Source organism: Rhinolophus sinicus, linkage group LG06 (genome assembly GCF_036562045.2).
Source record: "Rhinolophus sinicus isolate RSC01 linkage group LG06, ASM3656204v1, whole genome shotgun sequence".
Classification (NCBI taxonomy): domain Eukaryota; kingdom Metazoa; phylum Chordata; class Mammalia; order Chiroptera; family Rhinolophidae; genus Rhinolophus; species Rhinolophus sinicus.
The window spans coordinates 161260136-161285830 of NC_133756.1; the positions used below are offsets into that span (position 1 = coordinate 161260136).

At 46.5% G+C, this 25695-nt stretch overlaps 2 protein-coding genes across 9 annotated transcripts in view; both read left to right on the forward strand.

Moving 5' to 3' along the window:
• RBM14 (RNA binding motif protein 14) lies at positions 1 to 17334 on the forward strand. Of its 4 annotated transcripts, none has more exons than XM_019737613.2 (3): positions 1 to 447; positions 6151 to 7609; positions 8352 to 9230. In XM_019737613.2, the coding sequence occupies exons 1-3, from the start codon at positions 111 to 113 to the stop codon at positions 8557 to 8559; spliced, it is 2004 nt and encodes a 667-aa protein (XP_019593172.1). In that variant the 5' UTR covers positions 1 to 110; the 3' UTR covers positions 8560 to 9230. The 4 variants fall into 4 exon arrangements, with proteins under 4 accessions (XP_019593172.1, XP_074192841.1, XP_019593174.1 ...); XM_019737614.2 differs by lacking the exon at positions 1 to 447 and adding an exon at positions 789 to 930; XM_074336740.1 differs by lacking the exons at positions 6151 to 7609; positions 8352 to 9230 and adding an exon at positions 17197 to 17334.
• Positions 17207 to 25695, forward strand: part of RBM4 (RNA binding motif protein 4) — a 21147-nt gene continuing 12658 nt past the window's right edge. The window contains exons 1-3 of one of the 5 annotated variants that reach the window (XR_012497642.1): positions 17207 to 17618; positions 17998 to 18171; positions 21104 to 21238. Coding sequence is in view for 4 of the 5 variants with exons in the window: in XM_019737616.2 (XP_019593175.1) it covers positions 17207 to 17618; positions 21104 to 21789 (1098 nt within the window). In the remaining variant the exon portion in view is untranslated. Of the gene's footprint in view, positions 17619 to 17997; positions 18172 to 21103; positions 21798 to 23310; positions 23446 to 23610; positions 24042 to 24868; positions 24874 to 25695 lie in introns of those variants that run through there. The other 4 variants (XM_019737616.2, XM_074336741.1, XM_074336743.1 and 1 more) reach the window with 4 other exon arrangements.

Below are 25695 nucleotides of genomic sequence, written 5' to 3' on the forward strand. Positions count from 1 at the left end.
GGGTTCTCGGTCGCCAGCCATTCCTGGGGAGGACTGCCGGCTGGCTGGACGTTTCGCCTGTCGCTGGAGGAGAGGTCCCGGCTCTCCAAGAAGGCGGCTGCGGCGACATAATGAAGATATTCGTGGGAAATGTCGATGGGGCGGATACGACGCCGGAGGAGCTGGCAGCCCTCTTCGCGCCCTACGGCACAGTTATGAGCTGCGCCGTCATGAAACAGTTTGCCTTCGTGCACATGCGCGAGAACGCGGGCGCGCTCCGCGCCATTGAGGCCCTGCATGGCCACGAGCTGCGGCCGGGGCGCGCGCTCGTGGTGGAGATGTCGCGCCCACGGCCTCTTAACACTTGGAAGATTTTCGTGGGCAATGTGTCGGCTGCATGCACGAGCCAGGAATTGCGCAGCCTCTTCGAGCGCCGCGGGCGCGTCATCGAGTGTGACGTGGTGAAAGGTAACGCGGAGGCGCGGGCGCGCGCGGGTCACTCTGCTTGTTAGCCACGCCCCTTTCCCGGGGGGTCAGTCACTGCGCGGTTGGGGGTGGTGGGGAAGTCCGCGGGAGCGAGGCCGGAGGTGTTGGGGGCGCGATGGGTTGAGCCACCCTCCTCCCCTTGCGGTCCAGGCACCGTTCACAAAATGGGAGGAAGAGGCTCTGGGTGGGTGAGGTGGCCGCTGTTGGCTGAGCTACGGGGCCGGGGACGCGCCTGAGAGACTTGCGAGTGTACCGGGGGCGCGCCTTCCACTGTTCTCCTGGGCCTGGCACCGAGCGGAAATTGGGAAGTGACGGGCACAAGCCGGATCATGGAGCGGGGAAGATCTCTCCATTCCCCACTTCCTCTCCAGACGTCGGTCAGAGCGAGGGAAGAGGGAAAAGGTGGGGGCTGACGCCCCAAGACCACCCTCGTGTTCCCTCCCGGTGAATGCTCCCGAGCGGAAGGTAACGGGGCCCTTGGTCGTTTCTTGGGCTGGGACCTTTTTAGTGTTGTGTGGCATGGGTGTACTCGTGGGTACAGGACGGGCCCCTTCCGAACTACGCTGGCCTTTCAGAATTGTTTGGTGGGTTAGACGTGGTAACTCTGTGCTTTGTAGCTCCCTCAAACTTGGGTTTTTTGTTTCTTTGGGCTCGATTTTACATCTACAAACTGGAAACCCTGATCTCTCGCATGTGGAAGGCGGCTTGTTTTATGAAGGCCCCTTCTCCCAAGACTTGCCAAGCCCATGCCCCAGGGAGGTGTCATTCTTTTTATAAACTTGGGGCATGTTTTCCAAGGGGGCATACTCTGGCTGAGGGGGGACGTGGGAAGGAGCGTGTGAGAGAGGTCTTCGTTAAACATTGACTAAAACATTTACTTACTAGTCGTCTTTGCTTGAGTAGTTTAATCCTCAGGGCACATCCTTAGTTTGCCTTGGGGAAAATTATTTCACCGTAATTTAGGCCCGACTTCATTTTGGGACCCAGTTGGTTTTTTTCATAATTTGGGTTTTTACTCCCAAACTTTTTATTTTATGTTGGCAGGATTTGGTGGGACAGCCCTGTGTATGTGGCTAGTCTGTTCCACTTAGGAGCAGATCAAAGTTAACTTTGCCCATCCTTCTTCAAGGATGCAACCTGGGAGTATCTGATGCCCTCCCTACTCCTGGTGTTGAATTTATACGTGCTCATACCCTGTGAGAAGTTTTGAGGATAGGAAATAAATGTGGGTGCAGGTGTTTATTCATTTCCACCAAGATACTTCATTTGCTGTCCTGGAAAGGCACATTTTTTGGGCCATACTTTGTCCTTTCTGTAACTGGGGGAAGTGTAAAGGGTTGTAGTCTCCACTACCAGGGTCAGTTCCTTGTTCTGCATTAATACTACATTCTATTTTCCTCAACTCAGGTTATGCAAGTCCACGGCTATCCGGAATCAGGCTTTCCTGCTGGTTGCTCTGAGGCAGGCTGTATGGTGCATGGAGTTTTGCTTTTGTTTACAGTAAAAGAGTGGGAAGGGCCTCAGACTGGGGCACCTGGCCAGGAAATGGATGGGGATGTATGGCTCATTATGAGAGTTCTGTGTTTAATTGACCTACTGTGTTTCTTTTGTGGTTCTCAGGCAGGGTGGAGTCTAGAAACTATCAGGGACAGTCACCATGCAACTCATTGGCCAAGAAGCTTGCTTTCAGGCAGTAGAGAAAGCCAAAAGTTTGCCTGAATTTGTTTGGGACTGACAGTGGCAGTGGGCGGGGCAGGGTGAAGTATATAACTGCATGTAGTTTTTAGAACTCTTCTTGACTGACTCCTTGTGAGAGAGCGAAAGTTTTGTGCCTTTTGTCTCTGTAAATGTGATTAGCAGAAACGCGTTGACTTCCTCAGGGAGTGGTGGTCAGCTTTTATTTGTAGTTATACTGATATGTAACAGAGCTCCTGATATACTTTGATTAAGGGACTGTGGGAAACATTTGAGCATCATATCCTTCACTGATTCCTTTCTATCTCTTTGGGATGAAGGAAGGTGAAGTTTTATAATTGGGAATTTAGTAGAGGAGACTAGGTCTGGCTCTATAAATAGCTTACTCGTTTCTTGGGCTGGGAATGGGCATATTTGATGGAGTCTTATGTTGGCTATCAGGCCTTCGAAAAGCACAGAAGCTTGGCGTGGCTCAGGACATCCAGTTCTGTTTATTTCACAGGGAAAAAAACATAGTTGCCTGGTTACCCCAGGAGCATAGTAGATATGATTTGATTTGTAGAGTAAAAATCTCCATAGCAACAGTGGATTGTAACAACTCTCCACAGCTACATTCTATTGGGTGTTCAAAAATGAAGTAGAAGTATGAGAGTCGCTGACAGGTAGGAACCATTTAGACCAGGGGAGGTCCAAAAGGTAGAAGAGGAAACTCATCTTTACCTCTCCTTTTTTGTGGATGGCCATTCTTCTGCTATGCACAGCTTTTTAGATTCAAGTTAGAGGTTTTTACTCTTTCGGATAGCAAAACTAATTTTTCTGGATTCTCAAGTTGGTACTGGGGGAATTGTAATGCCACTTAGATCATTAGGAGATCTCTGTAAAAGATTGGTAGTCCCTTTAAGTGCAGTGGATTTCCTTCAGAAGTCATTATTCCTTAAACTAGCTCTCCAGGCAGGTGGGTCTCTGGAATTTTCTAGATCGGTTTTTTTCTTTCTTGTTCTAGGAGTAGTTGGGTTTCTAAGAATCCTTAATAGGACTAGGCCTGCCTTTGGCTGCTCACTGATAGGATTAGTTAGCCCTCCTGTGATTGAGTCAGCAGGAAACCTATTGATACTTCCCTCCAATATTAGGCTTAGGAAATTTCTGATATAAACTGGTTATAATTGTATCTGATGGCTTTAAAAAAATCAGTTATGGCAAGTAGTTTGCAGTAATTTCCAGCAGACTCTGCCCAGCCGAACCTTCTCTTACTTTAATAAATATTCCTTCTCTCTTTTTTTTAACTTTTTGTTTATGTTAAGAGTGTTTTTGCAGGACTTATCAGCTCCAGGTCAAGTAGTTTCAATCTAGTTGTGGAGGGCGCAGCTCACAGTGGCCCATATGGTGATCGAACCAGCAACCTTGTTATTAAGAGTACCGCGCTCTAACCAACTGAGCTAACCGGCCACCCCCAAATCTTCCTTCTCTTTAAAAAACAAACAAACAAACAAAAAAAAACTTCAGTTATATAGCTCATCTGGGTGATCAATTGAATTGCATGTGAAATCTCAATTTTCAAATTTCACAACTTACTTTCTTAATAAAACCCAACTAAGTAGGGAGTAGATGTTGGGATGTCCTATTGCTCTTGTAAACCCATTGAAAATTTTTTTTGTTGGGTGTTTTTTCCTAGCTCATTCTAGTTTCAGGTTAGTCAGGAATGTAGTATGGTTCTTTAATATTTTCTCACAGTGCCTGGAGTTTTTCCCCATTCCCCTTAATCTGCCTATAAGCTCCTGCTTTCTGCTTGCCATTGCATTCTCCAGTTGGTTTTGCCATGCCCCGGAGGGTCAGCTCAGCCTCAGCTTTTAAAGATAACTCCTGCTGCCAGCATCTATTTTTAGCTCACTTTACCCAAAATGGAGGAGAGAGATCAGAGGACAATTCTAGTGCCCTGTGGCTAGGCTGAAAGGAACACTTGCTTTTCCCAGTTGGTAGATAGGTAATCAGGTTCTGGCCCTGGGTGTGAGGACTGAGAGTTGTGATAGTTCTTTTTTTTTTTTATCATCTCTGTCAGGTTCCAAATTTGCATGTACAGATGGTGTTGTATCTCTTGTGTTTTATTAGAGATGAAAGATAATATTCTGTGGGAAGTAAGCTTATAGTTATACCTAGGCTTGAATAATCATCATAATCCTTTATCATTATATAGCTATTTCTACTTTACAAGGTAGTTTTATCTTCTCATTTGAATCTCCTAACTCTTGAGGTAGGTAGGACAGATTTGTCAGATGGAGAAATAAATTGTAAGTTTCTTACGAGCTTATAGCAAGTCAGTGATAGCTGGATCTGTAACTGAGGCCTTTTATTTTTTAGCCCAGGATTCCTTGTGCTGTACCATACTTCTGACTTCTACTTGTTGATTAAATTTTTATTCTCATTTTTTTGGGAGTCTCTTGGTGGCATTGTGTTAACATCTGCAAAAATGACTTGCTCTGTAGGAACCGGAAGAGAGGGCATCCCAGTATGAAAGTTTGTAGAAATTGGGACATTTATTTAGAGGTCATTTAAAAAGATTTTTTATCTTCAAGAATGGCACCTTAATTATTTCACCCAGGTAGTTCTTTATTTCCTAAACCCGTTGAGAAAGTTGGGGTCCTGGTACTTGGAGTATATCGTAAAGTAGCCATAGGTCCAGATGGGGTTAAGTGCACGGACTGGCTTCCCACAGCATGATCTTACTGTTCTTCATATCCTGCTTGCACCATTGTGGTTTGTGAGTTTGGGTGTGAACAAGAATTTCTTCCCACTCCTCGCCCTAAGAAAATTTTCTCTATGTGGTGGATGTGTAGGTCTTTGTGTTCTGTCTTAGAGCCTATCCCACCTTAGCTCATTCAGATCCTGAATGAGGACTCAGGGGTAACCAGTTTAGCAGAACCTGCTAGCTGCAGTAATTGCAGCTTCTTCCCTTGAAGCTGAGAAACTAAATCTTTCCTGTAAATGAGAAACCAAATCTTTCCTGTAAATGGTACTCTCTGAACAGGAGCCCAAGGGGTAAGGTATACCTCTGTCCCTTGAAGAGGAACCAGTGGAGGCTGTAATGTTGCCTGGGGGTGGGAGCTTTGGCCTGAACTCAGCCAGGAGATTCAGTTTCCATTCCCACACCTCAATGGCTTGCATGGGGTCCAGCGTCTGCCCTTTCTAGTCATTTTACACAGTTCTGCCTTCTACATTAACTTCCCAGGATAGACTGGTATAGTGAAGGGGCATGGAGAGCTGGGGTTCTGTTCCTGACTCGTCTCATTTTGATTTGGGGCAAGCCATATAAATTCTGTGAGCATGTTTGCTCACCTGTAAAATGGGGAGAATAGAATAATCCTATGCTTTGCCTACCTCGCAGGATTGTTGTGAGGCCCAGTGAGGTCTTGTATGAAAGTGCTTTGAAAACTGGGAAGTACTGTGGGAAAAGGGGAGAACAACATGGAGGAATTTCGTGAATTGTGTGTTGCAATCTAGCTCTCTTGCCTTAATTGGACCCTAGGTTGAGACATGGGTCATGCTAAGATGTAAGTGGTTATTTCCAGTGTTTGAGAGTTAAGCCTCAAAGGTGAGCAGTAGTGTTTGGTGATTTTGGGTTAGAGAGTACTGAATAAAGTGATGCAGGCACCCTCTCTGCGTTTTGTCTGCTGGTTTACGCTTACAGGAGCTGTGAAGATTTTTATCCGGTGTTGTAGTTCATCTTTGCCCTTTCTTTCACCAGGAAGTTGGGTGAGGTGGCAGCGGGAAAAGGGAGAATGGGGAGAAGGCCACAGGCACAGGTTGCTGCTTGGGACAGTCAGAAGCTTTGTTATGTGGGAGCCACATTTTATGACATACTCCTGGAGAGGAGGGTTTGGAGGCCTTGGAGGTAGCTGGCAACAGCTGGGTGCTGTTGGTGTGTCCAATTTGGGACCCATCAGGTAGCATGCCCTGCCCCCCTAATTGCTAACCCTCTGTCTGCTGCTTTATCAGACTACGCGTTTGTTCACATGGAGAAGGAAGCAGATGCCAAAGCCGCCATCGCGCAGCTCAACGGCAAAGAAGTGAAGGGCAAGCGCATCAACGTGGAACTCTCAACCAAGGGTCAGAAGAAGGGGCCTGGCCTGGCTATCCAGTCTGGGGACAAGACCAAGAAACCAGGGGCTGGGGATACGGCATTCCCTGGAACTGGTGGCTTCTCTGCCACCTTCGACTACCAGCAGGCTTTTGGCAACAGCACTGGTGGTTTTGATGGGCAAGCCCGTCAGCCCACACCACCCTTCTTTGGTCGCGACCGCAGCCCCCTGCGCCGTTCACCTCCCCGAGCCTCTTACGTGGCTCCTCTGACGGCCCAGCCAGCCACCTACCGGGCCCAGCCCTCAGTGTCACTGGGAGCTGCCTACAGGGCCCAGCCTTCTGCCTCTTTGGGTGTCGGCTATCGGACTCAGCCCATGGCAGCCCAGGCAGCCTCTTACCGCGCTCAGCCCTCTGTCTCCCTTGGGGCCCCGTACAGGGGCCAGCTGGCCAGCCCTAGCTCCCAGTCTGCTGCAGCTTCGTCACTTGGCCCGTATGGTGGAGCCCAGCCCTCAGCCTCGGCCCTCTCCTATGGAGGTCAGCCAGCTGCGGCTTCCTCGCTCAACTCCTATGGGGCTCAGGGCTCCTCCCTGGCCTCCTATGGCAACCAGCCATCCTCTTACGGCGCACAGGCTGCTTCTTCCTATGGGGTTCGTGCGGCTGCCTCCTATAACACCCAGGGAGCAGCTTCCTCCCTAGGCTCCTATGGGGCCCAGGCAGCCTCCTATGGGGCCCAGTCTGCAGCCTCTTCACTGGCTTATGGGGCCCAGGCAGCATCTTACAATGCCCAGCCCTCAGCCTCTTATAATGCCCAGTCTGCCCCATATGCTGCACAACAGGCCGCTTCCTACTCTTCCCAGCCTGCTGCCTATGTGGCACAGCCAGCTGCAGCTGCTGCCTATGCCAGCCAGCCAGCTGCCTACGCTGCACAAGCCACTACCCCAATGGCTGGATCCTATGGGGCCCAGCCGGTTGTTCAGACCCAGCTGAATAGTTATGGGGCTCAAGCATCAATGGGCCTGTCAGGCTCCTATGGGGCTCAGTCTGCTGCTGCAGCCACTGGCTCCTATGGTGCTGCAGCTGCCTATGGGGGCCAGCCTTCTGCCACCCTGGCAGCTCCTTACCGCACTCAATCGTCAGCCTCATTGGCTGCTTCCTATGCTGCCCAGCAGCATCCCCAGGCTGCTGCCTCCTACCGTGGCCAGCCGGGCAGTGCCTACGATGGGGCAGGTCAGCCGTCTGCAGCCTACCTGTCCATGTCCCAGGGGGCCGTTGCCAACGCCAACAGCACCCCGCCGCCCTATGAGCGTACCCGCCTCTCCCCACCCCGGGCCAGCTACGACGATCCCTACAAAAAGGCTGTCGCCATGTCGAAAAGGTACTGTATGCCCCCCCGCCTCTGCCCCCAGCTGGGGCTTAGGGCAAGGGGCTGAGGTTGGCACGGGAGGGAAACTGGAGCCATTGGCCCCTCCTTTGGTCTTCTCTACTCCCGTGGGATGTCCAGACTTTGAGGGGGTGATGTCTGTGAACTTTCCTGGTCACCAGAGTTCAGGTGGAGCATAGTGCTCAGCCTGGGGTGGTACCAGCTGTTCAGGCTAGGAAAAGTGTCACCTGTCTTGCTAGCCCAAGTGCCATTGGAGCTACTGCCTACAAGATTGTGGCCCATAGCTGTTCCCACTGTCTCTAGGGTCCTTAAGCCTGTTACGTGGTTGTCCTGGCTTTGGTGGGGGTGGGTTTCAAAGAGTAGTCCCTTTGGCACTCACTGGCTGATGGCAAGGTGTGTGAGGTGCGTCCACTCTGTGGGTAGTTGGGGACCTGGCTTTTGTCCGCCGTTCTGTTGATAACCAACCACGGTTTTTCTGTGCAGGGCCCAGGGATGGGGTTTGTTTGTGGTTTGGGAATGTGGACTAAAGTCCACCTTGGCCAGTTCAGAAGGGAGGGCTTCAGTGGCGGGCTTGGTTTCTTGCCCTGGATAGGGTGATGAGCCTTCTGACAAAACCTTGTTTGTTGGACACCAGTTTGATCACACCCTCCCTATCCCCATTGGCATCTCCCCCATGCCCACCTGGAGCCCTCCCCTCAATTGTCTCATTCACCAACTGTCTTCTTCTCTCGACTAGGTATGGTTCCGACCGGCGTTTAGCCGAGCTCTCTGATTACCGCCGTTTATCAGAGTCGCAGCTTTCGTTCCGCCGCTCGCCGACAAAGTCCTCGCTGGATTACCGTCGCCTGCCCGATGCCCATTCTGATTACGCACGCTATTCGGGCTCCTATAATGATTACCTGCGGGCAGCTCAGATGCACTCTGGCTACCAGCGCCGCATGTAGGGCCGTCCTGGGATGGGGGCATCACGGGGAGGGAAGGAGAGGAGGAGTGGGGTAGGGTGCAGACCCAGGAGCTAACCACTGGCCCATATCTCTCCCGTTGGCGGTTTTTCATCCCCTCTACCATGTAGGCCTTCCCCAGGAGACGATCCTTTTGAGTGTTCGGCAGTAACCTACTTCGTTCCTTCGCCTCAGCAGCAAATCTTGCTGCTGGCTCTAGATCTGCGGTCTCCCCTCTCCCCTGCCTCCCATCTCCCAGGATGGGAATTTGTTTTATGTTTTTATTTTTTCCTGGCTCCCTTTTATTTTTGTGCGCGATATTTAAGGTCGTCTGGATGGGGAAGCAACCTACAGCTGAGGTCGGCGGCGCCTTTTTCTTTTTAGATATGAGGGAGGCCTGGAAAGGGTTAGCTTAACCATTTCCTGTGCGCCAAGCGGTGCCAGCAGTCCAGGGGTCCCTGACTGTCCCTCTGAGACTGTTGAGACTGAGTTCCTGTTGGGACAGTCAGTTGGTGTATGTCCAAATCCCTCCTGTCCCCTGATGTTCTAGCTGATGCTGAGTGGCACAGTCCCACTTCCCCGTCTCCCCAAGTAGGTGGTATTAGAAAACCTTAATTTTTTTTCCCTTTTGTATGGACTACAAATAAAACTTGGGGCAATTTGCAGTTTGGAAACCTGGTTGTCATTGTCTTGATTGCACTGTTTCAGAGGAGCCAGTTTGACATCCAGGAAGACGTGACAGCAAAAGGGGAGGCAGCCAGAGAACCCAGGGCAGCTGAGGAAGGGGGTTTGAATGTGGGAATTCGAATGAGTTCCCTGCTACTCAGAAGGACTTAGCTCGTCGTCGTCTGCTGGTCGGCCATCTTTAGACTGGAGAGTCCAGACCAAGTTGCTTGGACTTATTCAGCCCTCAGCTTGAATTACACCAACAGTGCATGAAATGGATTGCCCATTTTCCTCTGCATATGCTTGACCATTTTCCCTTGTTTCCCATTGAGAAACAACCTGTGCTCCAGCAGGGTGGTTCCAGGGTTTGGCTTCTCAACTGAGAAGTGGGGAATGGGCTGCTTTGGTGCTGATGAGGCTTCTGGATCCTTCAGGCAGTGGGTTTGAGTTAAGTGCTGGAGCTGGGACCTGGAAGGCGCCATTAGTGGGGTGGGGGTGCTGTCTGTGTCTGGTACTGCCCTGTAGTTGGAGAACGGATGGGCAGGGACACTTGGAAGCGGGTGTGGGAGAGTCTGGCCACAGCCTTGGTATTTCGCCTGTTGAACATCACCGTGGAGCGTCCTTCCTGCGTCCTGCCTACCTTATCCTTGTCACCTGAGACTCACTTTCTCTGTCTCCATATGTTAGGGTTTACAGAAGTTTTCTCGCTGGGTTTGTATTTGAGGCTGTCATGATAGACTCTGGGAAAGGGTTGAAGTGCAAGCATAAGCAAGTGGGGATGCTGGGATAGAGAGGAATTGCAGAGCCTTTCTGTCCTTTTATTCCGGGAGTGGGGCTCGAGAGGACGTAGGCAAAAAAATATGGCAGTTCCCGCCAGGGACAAGATGGGAGGCTTGGGATCAATGATGGGTGAATGGAAGAAGACGGGAGGTGGGGTGGGGTGATAACAGGACAACCAGGTGATGTTCCTTTGGGGAAGGCGGCTTTAGAGATTTAATCTGGTAGCTTGCTTGGGGCAAGGTGATTTTGGGGAGGTGTGTGTCAGCTGGGTTCAGATGGGTTCTCTTCAGCCTCCTTCACTGGCTTCTTGCGAACTTGCCCGTGACAGAGTAGTTTGACCCAGATGTTCTCTTCTGCCCAGTGGGCAAAAGCGTATGTATGGCCTTTATAACCATGAGCTTACTTGTGGATGCTAAGTGGGGTAAAGTCGGGGTACTTGGGCCATAGCTCTTTTTCTTCTCTTTCTGTTCACTGCTTTACCTTTAGGTGCTTCGCTCCTCTTCATTTCTTTGTAAGCCTGGGAGGGGAGTTTGATAGGTTTCTTGTCATGTTCTGCAGTGAGGGTGAGGTGATCTGAGGGCCAAACTAACAAGCTTAGCTCTGGTTATTACCCTGGAAGATGGAGAGTTCATTGATTGTAAGGCTGTGACTGTGGCTTGCGTATTTGTAATATTTCTTTGTCGATGTGGCTTTCTGTCGTCTTTCTCTCCATTGAGGGTTCTGCCACTGTCCCAACCCCCTGGTTTCTGTGAAAAATCAGCTTAATGTGCTCCTGGGGTCAGTGTTGGTGCTCTGCATTGCAGCCCAAGTTCTTCGGTGACCTGGCCTAGGTGATCACTTTATAACTGCCTGTCATCTTTTGGTCCTGATGCCCTTAACTGCCACGGGCTTCTCATTGTTCAAGCCAGAAAGAGCTACAAAGCTAAATCATTTGTCATTTTCCTTTCTTGCAGATTGTTTTAAAATTACCTCCTCTCTTAAATTATGCTGCCTGTGTTAATCCTATAGCCCACTCCTCAGACTGTGCGTTTTGTGGATTTCTGATTTCCAGGGTCCTATAACTTGGAGATGGTTGGGTTGAGTGAATGGGAGGACAGACATTTCATGTATATTTTGGGAAAAGGAGTGGGGAATATGGGCTCCCAGTAACCTTCACATCTTTGCTCTTTTGCATCTATCACGTATACAACTTGGCATTTATTCATTGGAGAAGTTTTAGATGGTTTATTCCTGGAACAAGACCACATAGAAGTGTTTTCTGAGATTTGGACCTTGTTTCAAATTCTGTCTGGGATAGGCCTGGGGCCCCATTCCTTGTACTGGAAGTAATGGGACTATTACTGAGGGGTCACCCTCTGGGTAGGCGACCTTTTAGTCACGCCTGTCAGTTAAGCTCTTCTAAAGTCTGCACAGATTGTTGGTTCTCTGGTCATTTTGTTCTATCAAGCCAAGTAAGCTGACTATCACATGGGATGCCTGAGGTCATAATGAAAATTTCCTAGATTTATGGACTAGTATGTAATTGGAGTTCAGGTAGTAGAGAAGATAAGATGGATGGCAGGTGGAACATTTATATTCACCTAAATTCTTATAGGTACCTTTTAAAAGGTCATAAAGGGTAGAATCTAGAGTTTCCTAGGGGGAAAAGTTCTTAAATGATTTTAAGTCTAGCTCTGAGTCGTTTGAAATACTGTGCCTGTAGTGCAGCAAGTATAGAGCACTTGGGCTGACCTTGAGGAATTTACAGTCTGGGGAGGCTGGACCTACCTCAGTGAACTAGTTAACAGTTAATAAGCAATGCTAGGAAAGTGATAGGTAGGGAAGGTGAGGATGGGGCAGTCCCAGTAATTCAAGAAAAACTTTCTGGAGTTAGATTTGAAAACTGACTTGGTACAGAGAAAATGACTAAGGGTATTGGCGCTAATAAAATCAGGCTTCTTGAGTTTGAATCCTGGTTCTAGCACTTAGTTGTGTGATCTTGGATGTGTCAGGACTCTACCTCAGTTTTTTCGTTTATAAAATGGGAATGGTAGCTAACATTTACTCAATACATGCTAAGCACTGTTAAAAGTGCTTTTCATATATTTCATTTACTCTTCATTGCAACCTAAATGTGTTAGGTATTCCTAAACCTATTTTATAAATGGGTAAGTTGAGGCTGTAGGTTAAGTAATTTTTCTTAAAATCACATGGTTAGAAAGTAATGGATCAAGGAATTGAAGCAGCCTTTTTGAACCATCCAAGACTTTGCTTATTGTAATCATTACAATAATACTGTTGGAAGGATCAAATGAGAACAAGTGACAAGTGTAGGGCCTCGTATGTAGTCACTGCTCATTAAATGCTAGCCATCTCATAGAAATGAGTTGGAACATTCTCAGGAGATTGGGATGGCCTGCCTCATGGAGCACACAGCTGAGTAGAGGGTTTGGGATGTAGGTGTGAGTGCAGCACATGTGAGTAATAGTGAAAGACAGTGGATTTTTGTAATGAATGCTACCTAGGAGTGATGTAAGCCACTGGGCCACACTAGTTTGGGCCCCCTCCAGTCTCAGGCAACACGGTACAGTGTCTTGGGATCAGATTCTCCTGGGTATGGAGAAGAAAAGTCTGGGCCTGCAAAGACATTAAGCAGGCTAAGAGTCTGTAGCTGGGGAGTGGGATTGGAGGAGTAGGAAGCTTGCTTAACTGGCCTACTGGCTCCCTTTGAACACCCCTGGAGAATACTGGTTTTTAATTTTAGCCCTTGTTAGACCAGTAACTCATTTCTGGACCGGGAGCCAGTTATTTATTAGGTGTAAAATTATATACACCCCTAAGGCTATGAAATTAATACAGATTGCTTATTCACATTTGAGTGGTTTTCACTGATGCCAGTGTTTCCCCCCTAAATTTGAATTTGTCCCTCATTTCCCTTTCAGGAGTCCAGGTCCCATACTCTTTCTTTTTTTTTTTAATTTTTTTTTTTATTCGTTTAAGGTGTACAAAACAATGTAATAGACATTTCACCCCTCACAAAGGGTAACCCCCCTCCCCCAGTCTATTGCCCCTCTGACATTGTATGTATCTATTACAATTCCATTGACTATTCCCTATGCTGTACTCCATATCCCGTGACTATATATATTATAGTTGACATACAGTATTATTCAGCTTCAGGTGTACAGTGCAGTGGTCAGGCACCCACCCACACTCTCAGTCTCTTCAAGATCTGCAGCCAGAGTATGTACAGAAGGTGCCAAACCGATGTATACACATGTTAAGAAAGGAAAGAACTATTGAAATTGTAGCACTCAAAACATACCGATAACAAAAGATGAATACAAGTCATGTGTATACATTGTTTTGGCACCCCTGGTATATATGCTTGACTGACAACGTCAGCTTTCTAGATGACTTGAGACAAGTCACTTTACCTGTTAGGGGCTTGGTGACCTGATCAGTAAAATTGCAACTACAGTGTTCTAGGCAAGGTACTTTTAAAACATTCCATTCTCTGTAGTTGGGGTGATAAGGTAGAGGGTTTGGAACAGATGTCTTTAGTTTAAAAAACATTATGGTTTTTAAGGAACAAACATTAAGCTCCTTCAGTACTTGGTAAAACACAGTTGGGTAGATGAACATCATTACGGAGACACTAGCTTTAAATCTTCCTACCTAAAGCTTCATTTTGCAGTATTTGTCAAGCTGATATTCCTGGTGATCAAACGCTGTAGCATAGGTTACCCCCTGGCTTTTGGGCACCTGCTTATTCTGTTTGAGAGAGACTGGAAAGTACTAGCTGATAAGAGTAAATGTGCTTGTTTTTAGTACTAAGTGTCCCTCTTCTTAAGCTGATATTAACTGAAAATCCAGTCATTTCCCTCCTTTCAGTTAGCAAGACGTTAACTCATGAATGCATTCATTCATCCATTTGTTAACTGCAAATATTTGAAGGCTTACCATGTGCCAGGTGCAGTTCTAACACTGTGGACATAGTAGGGAGTAAGAAAAGGTCCCTGTCCTTGTAGAACAAGTGTTTGCTGGGGGCAGGGGGTGGGAGGAAGGCAGAAAAGTGAATGAACAAATAGGATTTCAAATGGTGGTAAGTATTTGGAAAAATAACATGGAGTCATGGGTTAGTGTGCCAAAGTAGGGTTGGAGTAGAGGGATGTCTTTAGATGGGTGGCCAGTGAAGGACCCGGAGAACATTGCAGTCTGAATGAACTTAGGACAAAAAGGCCAGTGTGCTGGATGGAGAACAGTTCGGGGGTGGGGAGATTCTGGAAAGAACCAGATTGGGTTAGGGTGAGTTTGAAAATTTTCAAATTGCAATGGGTCTTAAAAAGCAGGGGGATGGTTTAATGTGGTTTACCTGGTTGGATGAGCTTGCAAAATGAAACATACCACTGGACCTAGAGGGCTTTCAGAAGGTAAATCAAATAATTACGTTGGGTGATGGGGGTGGGCAGTGGTCTGTAAACGCTTGAGTTTTGATCCTGAGAAGATTTATATTCCCAGTCTCCTATCGGACGTGGCGAGATTCCTAGTTTCATACATAGAGTGAGTTGATCTCATATACTTGGGTATTTTGGAAGAAAGTTTATCTCCAGGGATGTTGGGACACAAAATATTTTGGAAAATCAAACTGAAAGGAGCTGAGAGGATTTCTATACCAGATGCCTTCCTCTGTGCAGATTGAGTTGTGACCACCTCCTAATTCTGACCCCTTCAAAAGGGCACACAAGCAGCTGACTAACATGGAGTTGGTTTTCTTCATCACTGATCCTATGGTCTTTACTCAGTCTCAGTATCAGAGTCTGCAATGAAAATGGAAAAAGATGTGACCACCATATCTGTAAATGTTATATTTTGACATTTTTAGGTCCTTACCATTTTCCACTCCAGAATAAGTTCTTGACCAGTTTTCCACCGTTGGATTTCAGAGCCCTGTCAAGTTTTAAAACCCATTTCCATAACCCTTACTTCACCTATCTCTTTATGACCACAATCCCTCTTTTTTTTGGGGGGGGCGGGGGTTTGCTTTGGACCTTCTACTTGTGTCATCTCTCCTAATGATCCTTTTCCTCATAAACAATTCACTACGATCATGTTTTAAGTTCGTATTTTAAGTTCTTCCACTTGTACCTGTCCCTCTCCGCTACTTAACTCTCTTCAAAAGTTGCCTTGCAAAGAACGGGTCATTGCTTGCTCAGTGAATATGGGATTATGTGAAAAAGCCAAAGGATGAGAAAGAAAATGTGATGGGGGAGCCGGACCCTCGGAGAAGGCCGTTTTGATTGTACTTTGTTATAGCTGGTTGTGATTAGGCTCTTCCCTCTAAGGTCGGTTCTAGGAGTTAAAACCTACAGCTCTGGCTGATGGCGCCTAATAAAATAAAACAAAAAACTTTTCTGCTCCAGTTTTTTCTCAGGGTAGGGTGGGGGTGTTTTCTCAGTCTCCACGGTCACACGGAGAAGCCTCTTCATATTGGACTCCGGGAGGGTGGTCTCCTCAGTGCCCCCTGAGTACTGCAGCCCCAACCAACTAGGCCGACTTCGGGGCCATTATACCCTAATTGTATCCTCTATTAACCATTTTCTGAGTTCCTTTCATCACCACCTATGAAAGTAATTTGGGGGAGCTCGGGACTCCCAAAGCTACAGTATGGATTCTTGGTCAAAGGAGGCGGTTGATTTCTTTAGGAGGGAGCCCTCGCTATTTTTCTTACCGGCCTTTGGGTCTGCCTAAAGCAGTTATCCTGGCTGCGAGGGGGTGATTTGGGAGTTTAGAGGGAGAAATTTGGAGTAGAAGGCAAAATAGAGCGCGGAATGTTGCCAGGGTGTGTACATGGAAGTGGCGAAATGAGTAAGCTTAACAAAGTTGGCGCCATGAAGCTCAAGATCGCCACACCTGGCCCCTAGCTCGCTCTGCCTAATGGCGGGTCGAACCCCGCTGGCGAAGCCCACGTTTGTAGTTCCTCCCTCATGCTTGCCTCTTACCCAATCAGTGGCTTCGGCATCGCGAGATTGGCGCTCATTGGCTTTCGCATAAAAGCTCAGGGATTACTGACGTTTCCACCTCTTCCCGGCCTCTCAGGTAATTGGCATTCGTGGTAACCAATCAGGAAGAGGATCTGCGGGAACGTTTGCCTTTTACTCTACTGAGTGGCCAATACGGTGGTGGCCTCACCCCCTCTCTACCCAGAGTCACTGCTGCGGCCGCCGCCATTTTAGCGTTTTGTCAGAAGGTCCGCACCGCGAGGAAGAGTTCCTGCTGGTTCCCGTGCGGGTGAGAGACTCCGACCCCCTCTACAGTATCTTTTTCCCTGTTAAATCTTACCTCATTCCCTTGGGCTTCAGGGGTATCCGAGTGGGGTCGCGGCCTCCGCACCCGTCAGTGAGAGCCGACGTCGGTGCTCGGCATTGGCGCGGTAAGCCTGAAGCGTCCCTTCCCCCACGACTCCCCCGAGAAGACCTTGCTTTCTCCCACCCTGCTCCCTGCCCGACTTGGCTCGGTTTCTTGCTTCGAGGTTCCCACCGAGATAACCGCCGTTCCCTTAGACTTAGGAATTAGAACCCCGTTTCTGAGACATTGATGTCTGGCTCTTGAGTCTGAAGCCCCCTTCTCTGCACGCTTTTCTCCATTCTGCGGGAGCTCGTGGGATGGCACCCGGAGAGGCGTTCCCCACTCCGGCACTTCCTGTACTCCTCACCCCTCGCTATCTGGCCCAAGTTGCCCGTTCGCTGCTTCCAAAGGAAAACCCCAAATCGTAGCCCGCTTTTCCGGAAATGGTGGCCACTTCGGTTACGAGAGGAAGAGCCAATTCATAATTTTAGGCAGTCATTCCAGCCAGACCTTTGTTTTCTAATTGTCCTCACAGTGGATAGACGAGCCCAGTCCCCTCAGCGTTGTATTTATGCTCGCATTTTCATTACCATTCCCGTTTGAAACTATCCATTTCATACCAAATCCTTTGTCTACTAAGGACCTCTTTGTTACACAGGTTTTTATAGGTTCTATAGCCCTTACTGTAGCAGGCCTCCTTACGTCTACTTCCCTTTCATTATTGTATGGAGGTGGGCCTGTGAGAGAGGGAAAACTGTTTGGAAATATTAGCTAGAGTGAAAAGATACGACAGCGTTGAATTTTTTTTTTTTTTTTTTTTAAACTAACCTGGGTCTAAGGTCTTTTTAAAATTTTGTTCTTCTCCAGGTTTGTGAAGATGGTGAAGCTGTTCATCGGAAACCTGCCCCGGGAGGCCACCGAGCAGGAGATCCGCTCACTCTTTGAGCAGTATGGGAAGGTGCTGGAATGTGATATCATTAAGAACTACGGCTTTGTGCACATAGAGGACAAGACGGCGGCCGAGGATGCCATCCGCAACCTGCACCATTACAAGCTGCACGGGGTGAACATCAACGTGGAAGCCAGCAAGAATAAGAGCAAAACCTCCACCAAGTTACATGTGGGCAACATCAGCCCCACCTGTACCAACAAAGAGCTTCGGGCCAAGTTTGAGGAGTATGGTCCAGTCATCGAGTGTGACATCGTGAAAGATTATGCCTTCGTACACATGGAGCGGGCAGAGGATGCGGTAGAGGCCATCAGGGGCCTTGACAACACAGAGTTTCAAGGTGAACCACCCTCTATGAGAAGAGGGCTGAACAAGGCTATATGCAGAAAATAGGTTGGAAAAGTAAAGAGAGAGGGGTTTGGAGTAGAGATACAGCTGGTGGCTGGCTGATGGTGAAGAAGTAAGTGTGGGTGATGGACCTAAAATGGAGAATGCATGGGATTTAGAGGCTTTACCTTAGGCAAAGCAAGGCTCTGTGAGAAAAACCACTTGGTTTTAGTGTGGAGCCCCTAAGGCTTTTTAAAATTTTTATTATTTTTTCTAATGGGTACTAGTGCAGAAATCCTTTCCTCTGAAGATTTGCCCAGTTATGTTGTCTTTTGGGTGGGGTGGGGTAGTAAAGTATATAGCAGTGTTTCACTCTGAATTTATTGCCTCAGCACAGTGCAGGCATACCTCGGAGATATTGCAGGTTCGGTTCCTGACCATTGCAATAAAGCAAGTATTGCAGTAAAGCGAGTTAAAGCGAGGCGTAACCTTTTGGTGGTGGAGGGTCTTGCCTTCAATTTGAAAAAAAAAAACCCCGCAACATCTGTGAAGCGCAATAAAGCAAGGTATGCCTGTATCAGCATTATGCATTTTACATACGAAGAACCTGGCAAAAGTTGCTTAAGCAACACATTTAGCAGTAGAATCCCCGTTAAGCTGCCCCACCTCATCCCAACTCATACATAACTTTTCAGTAAAAATAGTCTTTAGATAACTGGTATTTTTAAAGGGCTACAGCTCTTGTTGCTTATACCAAGAGGTTCGTGAAGCCACTCTAGAATTAAACTGATTTCAGGAGTTGCTGAGGAGGAGGTATTGAGATTTTGGCAATGCCTTTTCACTGGTTTGGGGGATGGACTCTAACATCCCTCCGTGAGCACTTAGATGGGTGTTACCTTGAAGCCTTGACTACATGAATTGTTTTAGTTGTGCTTGGAAGGCAGCGTGTGTGATATTGTGGATTGTCCCTTTCTTTGGAACGTATTTTCTTGATTTAAGCTCTAAGTTCCTGTGGTAAGAGTGACAGTCGGGAAGGGGGTGGTAACGATGAGTTGTTAACTCTCCTTTCACTGCCTTTGGGTCCCCAGTGTCCAAAAAGAGCCTTTTCCTTTTGACTGTAACTACTTCCAAGTCCTTGCTACATTTTTAACCTACATTCCAATCTTTTTAGTCCGAATCAAGGTACTGGCTGCTGCTTTCCCTGAGCAGTCCTATTGTTAAGAGGCATTGCTGCTGTCTTTGCTGTTTATTTCCCTTAAATTGGACCTTTCTTAGAGCTGGAGGTCTGATTATCATTCCCCCAAGTAACGGGTGTCCTGTCATGGGTATTGCTGTGGATTGCTAAGAAGTATCACATGTCTCTCGGGTCTGGTGTTTTCTTTTTTAATTGGTAAGTTGAGAATTATTTTGTGTCAACTTAATTGGGAGCAAAAGTTGCTCTTGAAGAGGGTTTATGATATGATACCTAATTTTTGGACACTTCTGTTCTTAAACAGTCAGAAGAGTTGGTGCTGTGTGCTTGCTTACATGTGTAAGGGAGGAGCAGTGTGGACTGATTCAGGACAAATTATCCTTGTAGCACTCTAGGCTCTCTGATGCTACCTGTACTTAGTTATTTTTGCCCCATTTTCCTTACTGTTATCCCCATTCTCCTTAATACTGCCTGGTACAGTATGTCTAAAGGAGCAGTATTTATTACAATGGTCTTTTTCCTTTTCGTTTTCTCAGAATTGGGTATACAGTTGATCCTTGAACAACGCCGGGGTTAAGGGCACTGTCCCACCCCGCCCCAGTCGAAAATCTGAGTATAACTTAAGCTGGCCCTCTGCACAAGCGGATTCCCATCTTCAAGTTGAAAATACAGTTGACCCTTGAACAACACAAGTTTGAATTTCGCATAAGTAGGCCTGTGCAGTTCAAACCTGAGTTGTTCAAGGGTCACGTGTATTTATTTTTTGAAAAAAACATCTATTTTAAATATTTTAAAGACTTACTTTCTTTTTCTGGCTGAGATCAGTATTTATTAATGATCTTTATGTCTTGAATGTGTTTGGTTGGTTCCTTGATTACACTTATTTTCTGATTTTGTTAGGTGCTGATGTGGCCCCGAATGCAAATGCCAGAGGAACATGGGTTAACACTTTAAATAAGCACTGAAATATTTAATTGCATATCTTAACTCTTAACGTGCAACCTACACTTAACCAGATGTAATGTTTAAACCAGAACTTTTTTAGTGTTTTGGTCCTTCCACCCCTTTTCTAGCCTACCAGAACCTAACTTTAATTTTGCAAGTGAAATTCTGTATTTATTACTTTCTGTAACATTAGCTAAATAGATGACCTGTTGACTCCCCTGATTCTATCCATTCACTTTGACATTTGTGTTTGGGTATGTCAGCCAATTGCATTTGGCAAGTTTTTGCTGGAATTTTGCTTACCATTAAATTGGTAGATCATGTTAGGTGGAAACTGCTTCTGTGAAAAGGTTTAAAACTTAAATTTTTCCAGAAAGTTTCATTTTTTGGTTAGGTTTTCAGAAGTAATACTTTTCCAGAATACAAATTTTAATTTTCAGCAGAAAATAGTATTACTATTAAGTGCATGTTTTTAGGACCTCAGATTTCTAGTTTAAGGAGAAAAACTTTAATCTGCTAAAATGAACAGTTTGAGCCACTAATAATACAGGTATTCTCCACTTTTCTCATTCCCCTTTTCTTCCAAGTTTTTCGTAATCTTTATAAAAATTTCAGGTATCTTGTGAACTCGGCCCTGTTTCCTTTGATTCTACTAGGGGCCATCAAGCTGTAGGTTGTAAAGAATCCTTGTTAGGATGAAGAGCAGAACCAGCGATTTATAGGACCCAGCTAAAGGGCAGGCAGTCCTTCAACTTGTATTCCTCCCCGCTTCCCCAAGTGTTTTTTTCCAGAAATCTTGAAAATTGCCTGTCACACTCAGCCATGAATCGAAATCTGGATCCTCTGTTAGTGGTAACTTTAGAGTCTTGCTCTGTTCTCTTCGATTTTGGGGTAGGGTAGGGTGGGGTGGGAGTCTGGAGGACTGGACTGGCCTTTGCATTCCCCTGCTTAATGAAATTAGAGTCTTGATAGTGAAGATTGGAGGTGTCAGTCTGTGGAGCGCTCTTTATTGTGCTTTCTTTTGACTTTGGGACATTGTTCAGAGTACTTTTTGTCCACAGCTACTTGGCAAAGGATGAGATGCTTGTTTTTGAGCAAGAGTTGTTTCCTTCTTAAGCATTAAACTAGTGTTAGGTCTTAGAGTGGAAACATTTCTTCATCCAATTGATACTTGCCTGAAATCAGGTCATTATACTGAATTTATGTATTGGACTTTTTTTTTTTTCTAAATCTTTTTGGTGTTGAGCCCTGCATTAAGAGTTTCCTAGGTAAAAACTGTTGCTATGTATGACCAGTGACTGGGGTAGGGGCTGGGGCTATGACTAAGTGATAGCAACCCTTCTTGCGTCTGTTTCTTCAAGGCAAACGAATGCACGTGCAGTTGTCCACCAGCCGGCTTAGGACTGCGCCCGGGATGGGAGACCAGAGCGGCTGCTATCGGTGCGGGAAAGAGGGGCACTGGTCCAAAGAGTGCCCGGTAGATCGTTCGGGCCGCGTGGCAGACTTTACCGAGCAGTATAATGAGCAATATGGAGCAGTGCGTACACCTTACACCATGAGCTATGGGGATTCGTTGTATTACAACAACACGTACGGCGCGCTCGATGCCTACTACAAGCGCTGCCGTGCTTCCCGGTCCTATGAGGCAGTGGCGGCTGCAGCTGCTTCTGCGTATAATTACGCAGAGCAGACCCTGTCCCAGCTGCCACAAGTCCAGAATACAGCCATGGCCAGTCACCTCACCTCCACCTCTCTCGATCCCTACGATAGACACCTGTTGCCGACCTCAGGAGCTGCTGCTGCTACAGCCGCTGCTGCTGCAGCAGCCGCTGCTGCTGTTACTGCAGCTTCCACTTCATATTACGGGCGGGATCGGAGCCCCCTGCGTCGCGCTACAGCCCCAGTCCCCACTGTTGGAGAGGGCTACGGTTACGGGCATGACAGTGAGTTGTCCCAAGCTTCGGCGGCCGCGCGGAATTCCCTGTACGACATGGCCCGGTATGAGCGGGAGCAGTATGCGGATCGGGCGCGGTACTCAGCCTTTTAAAGCTTGAGGTGAGAGTGGTGGGGTGTCCCCTGTTCTGGTTTTGCCATCCCTCCTGCAGCCTAAAGGCTCCAGTTGGGCTGCCCTGCTTGCTTGCTTTTTGCAGGGTTAGAATAAAGTTACTAGCATGGTTCAGAGGCTAGGCAGAAGTCCTAACTACGTAACTTTTTGAAACGTGTAAAGATCCTTAGCCCTCATGGCTATTTTTCCAGAGCTCCTAGTTGTGGGAGTCTGTCTGATTCTGTGTCTGGAAAAGCAAAGTGGTGCGATGAATCTTGGGTCACACCTGTGTGCTGTAATTGAACTGAACCTGTGACCCAGACATTCAAACTCAGGTGTGCTGTTTTTCAGAGCCTTTGTTGAAATTTATAGGTATGTGATATTACTAAGGTCTGCAAGATGCCTGTTTTTCATGCTGTGTGAAAGGTCTGCTGTGGCCTGTAGTGATAAAATCCATAACTAGTTAACTGGTCATCACTGCTCAGGTTCCAGTTAGGATGAAGACTACCCAGATGGCATTGTCTTAATCTTGAAGCAGTGTGTTTCTGACATTGCTGAACAGTTCACCCCCTATGAGCTTTATAGAAAAAACTTACTTGATGTTAAGTTGGGGCAGAGAGGAGTAGAAAAGGTGTCTTCTTTTAATATAGAAAATGGAGTTCAACAAGGAATCTGAGGCATAGACTCAAATCCAACTTCTCTGCGCAGCTCAGATTCATTCCCTGAACCCACTCTATTGCTTTATCTTCACATCTGTCCTGTAAGAGCCTGTTTACTGTGTTCTAAACTGTCCCTGTAGTGTTAGATTTGACATCCTCTCCTCTTTAGGATATGTGATGATAATATAAATAAGCATGCAGACCTGTTAATTTTGCTCTCGTAATGTTCAAATCCGGGTTTGGGAGGTTGGCCTTATGCAGATCACTCCCTTCATCTTCCCACTAGTTATGGGCATTTAATCCTCTTGAACCACCAGCGCTACCTTGAGTCCTGGCTTTTTCTCTACTGCACACTTTAAGCCTCATGGTCCGTTTGGCTCTACTTGAGTACATTCTCTTTTGATGCTTGCCAGCTGTGGGCTCTAGGTATTTGAGGTTGCTGTTGTATTAAGGGTGATTCTCAATGCCCTTAGTTTTGAGTATCCCCCAGTGTGTCCCAGACATTGATCTGTAATCCTGTAGTAACGGGGTGGGTGCTAGCTACTCCATCATCTTTTCCGTTGGGGCAAAAGGTATGTAACGTGCCCAGGGTTATTAGATGGGAAATCACTCATAGGGCTAGAAAATAAACTCGATGTGTAGTTTACACTTGACCTCCAGTACATTCTTTTAGTTTTTTTATTTAGGCAAGAGTTGAATGCCCTCAGGTCTTAACAGCTTGTTCAGTTGATGGTACTTTTGCCTAGACTTTGAATGGTTTTTAACTTGGACCTTGGTAGTAGCTCTCAGAGTCAAACATATTTTTCACTTATTACCCCAGAGAGCTAATTGGAACCTTTCCTTTTTCCTTGCCTTCCAATGACAGTTTGTGATGTGGAATTACCTTCTCTGAGCAATGCTAATGTGCAGAGAAATGCAGTGTTGCCTACTCATGAAAGAAAATTTGCTATTTAATTGAAAGAAAAGCCCCATTCTGGGATTGCTTGACCTTCCCAGTTACTCTCTGGCCTTCAAGCTCTTTTCACTTTAAGATTATTGTGATATTGGGGATGTACAAGTAAGTAAATTTAAAAGGAGTGTTAAATTACCAGACATTTTTTGACGTTTAAGTGGGAAAGCCCTTTTGAGGTTTGCTGTAAAGCCCCTGTGTTGTGCTCTCTTTCAGGTGGGATGTGTGTGGGCTGAAATTCCAAGCTGCGATTGTGCATAAGAATACACTCTTCATGGTACCCGTCTCCGGGACGTTCTCGGCTCTGTGCGTTAAGTCCCTCAGGAACCGTGGACCTTAATTTACCTTGTTAAGTCAGACCACCTCTTCCTTTCCTCTCCTGCCCATTTCCCTGTTCGAACTGTCCTCCGATGCTTCTGTAGCTTCCCATTCATGTTCTGTTCTAGCAGGTCTCGTTGTGTGCGGAAACTGGTGGGGGCTACGCTGTCTCCCCACCTCCTGCTTCCAGTGGGGGTTGGATTTGAGAATGGCCCTGGTGAGAGCATCACTGCTTCTGAGTCTTTGGCCCAAAGGCTTGTGGCAGGTGGACACATAGAGTTGGATCACGTTTTTTTCTTTCCTGTGAAATAAATGGTTTTTCAACTTAGGGTATGTGTGCTTCGAGAGAGTTCTTGCTTTGGGCTCGTGTCTGGATTTTTTATTTGTCCTTGGAAGAGAAGGGGAGGGTATAAAGTTTGACATGAAGCTCTGGGTGCACATCATTGTGGTTATTTCCTTTATTGTAGGTGGGACTTCCAGGCGCCTAAAGAAAAGGGTTATACGGAAGAACCCAGGTAGGCAGCCTTATTCCAGTAAAGACTTCCTCCCACTAGTCCATCTTTATTATAAAACCAGTTACTTACTAATAGTTTTGAAATGTGGGTCTTTTCCTGCTTGAGAAGCAGTCATCACCCACCCTTTACTATTACCACTCCAACCTCCCAATCAGTGCATCGAGACTGACTTATTTCCAAGGAAGTCTAAGAAAAGGAAGGTCAGCTTTCACTTTTCACGTCATATGGAAAAATAAAACTACAGCTCCAACAGCATTCTGCTACTTCTCTAGGTCAGTAAATAACACTTTTTAATGCCTTTCACCATCTATTTGTATAACTCTGTGAAAACCCCTAGAATCCCACTAGCACCTCATTACTTAAAGCCTTTGGAATGATAAGCATAGAAAAAGGACCTAGCAATGAGCTGTAGACGGTTTAACGATGAGAGGGGTGGGTGAGTGCAGGGGAGAGCCACTGCCTCTTAGTTTTGTGCTTCTATCAAAACAGACTAGCTTCCAGATTTTTTTTGTTCCTTGCTCCAGTTTTAACATATATATATATATATAGTAGGACTGTATCTAGTTAGGGCATTTCCCAGAATCATTCATTCGACAGATTCTGAGCACCTACTGTATTCCAGGTATATAGTATGCTTTTAGGAAAAGTGGAGTGTGGTGACAGGAGAGAAGAAAAAGCTGATTTTGAGTAGGGTGATTTCTCAGTTTTTTCTACTTAATGGTTCTACATGAGCGGTAGTTGTAATTTATTGAATATTTGCTCTATGTGAAACCTGTAGTTGTTTCATGTGATATTCTATGCAATCATTTTTCTGTCAGAATCTTTCTATTGCTTCTATCAGAATACAAATAATTGATGAACATGGAAGCTGCCTTTGGTGAGAGGTCAGATTATTAAGACAACAGTTCCAGGAAAACTTGGAGTTAAAGAGGATGGGGCGGGCGGGGGTGGTGGGAAGAGTTATGAGTTCCTATGGGTAAGAAGTGGTCGGTCAGTAACAAAGATTATGACTAACATCTAGGCTCTTACTTTGTCTTCGTTGTCTTTTTTATCTTACCTGGCTGGGTTGGTTTCCACCACTTCTTGAAAGGTTGTTGTCTACATTGGTCCTTTTTTCTCTTAAAAGACCCATCACAGATCCAAATTTTTATTGGTATCCCCGAGGCTGATGGCTGGGGTTTAGGGTTAGCAAGTTTCAAAAGATGGAGACTAACAGTCTTCACTGGTTTAACTAATATTTTGAGTGATATTCTGCAAGGTGTTCTGGGTGCTGGGGTCCCCTACAGTTCTGGAGCTTATATTCTAAAGGGGGGCGTGAACTATATAGAGAATTTTATTTAGATGGGAATGGTCAATGAAGGTTTTTCTGAGGTGGTGACATGTCATCGTAGATTAAATATGGGAATAATATGTAATCGCATTATGAAACATTGTTAAAATTTTAAAGGGAGCCGTTCTTGCCCTCTGC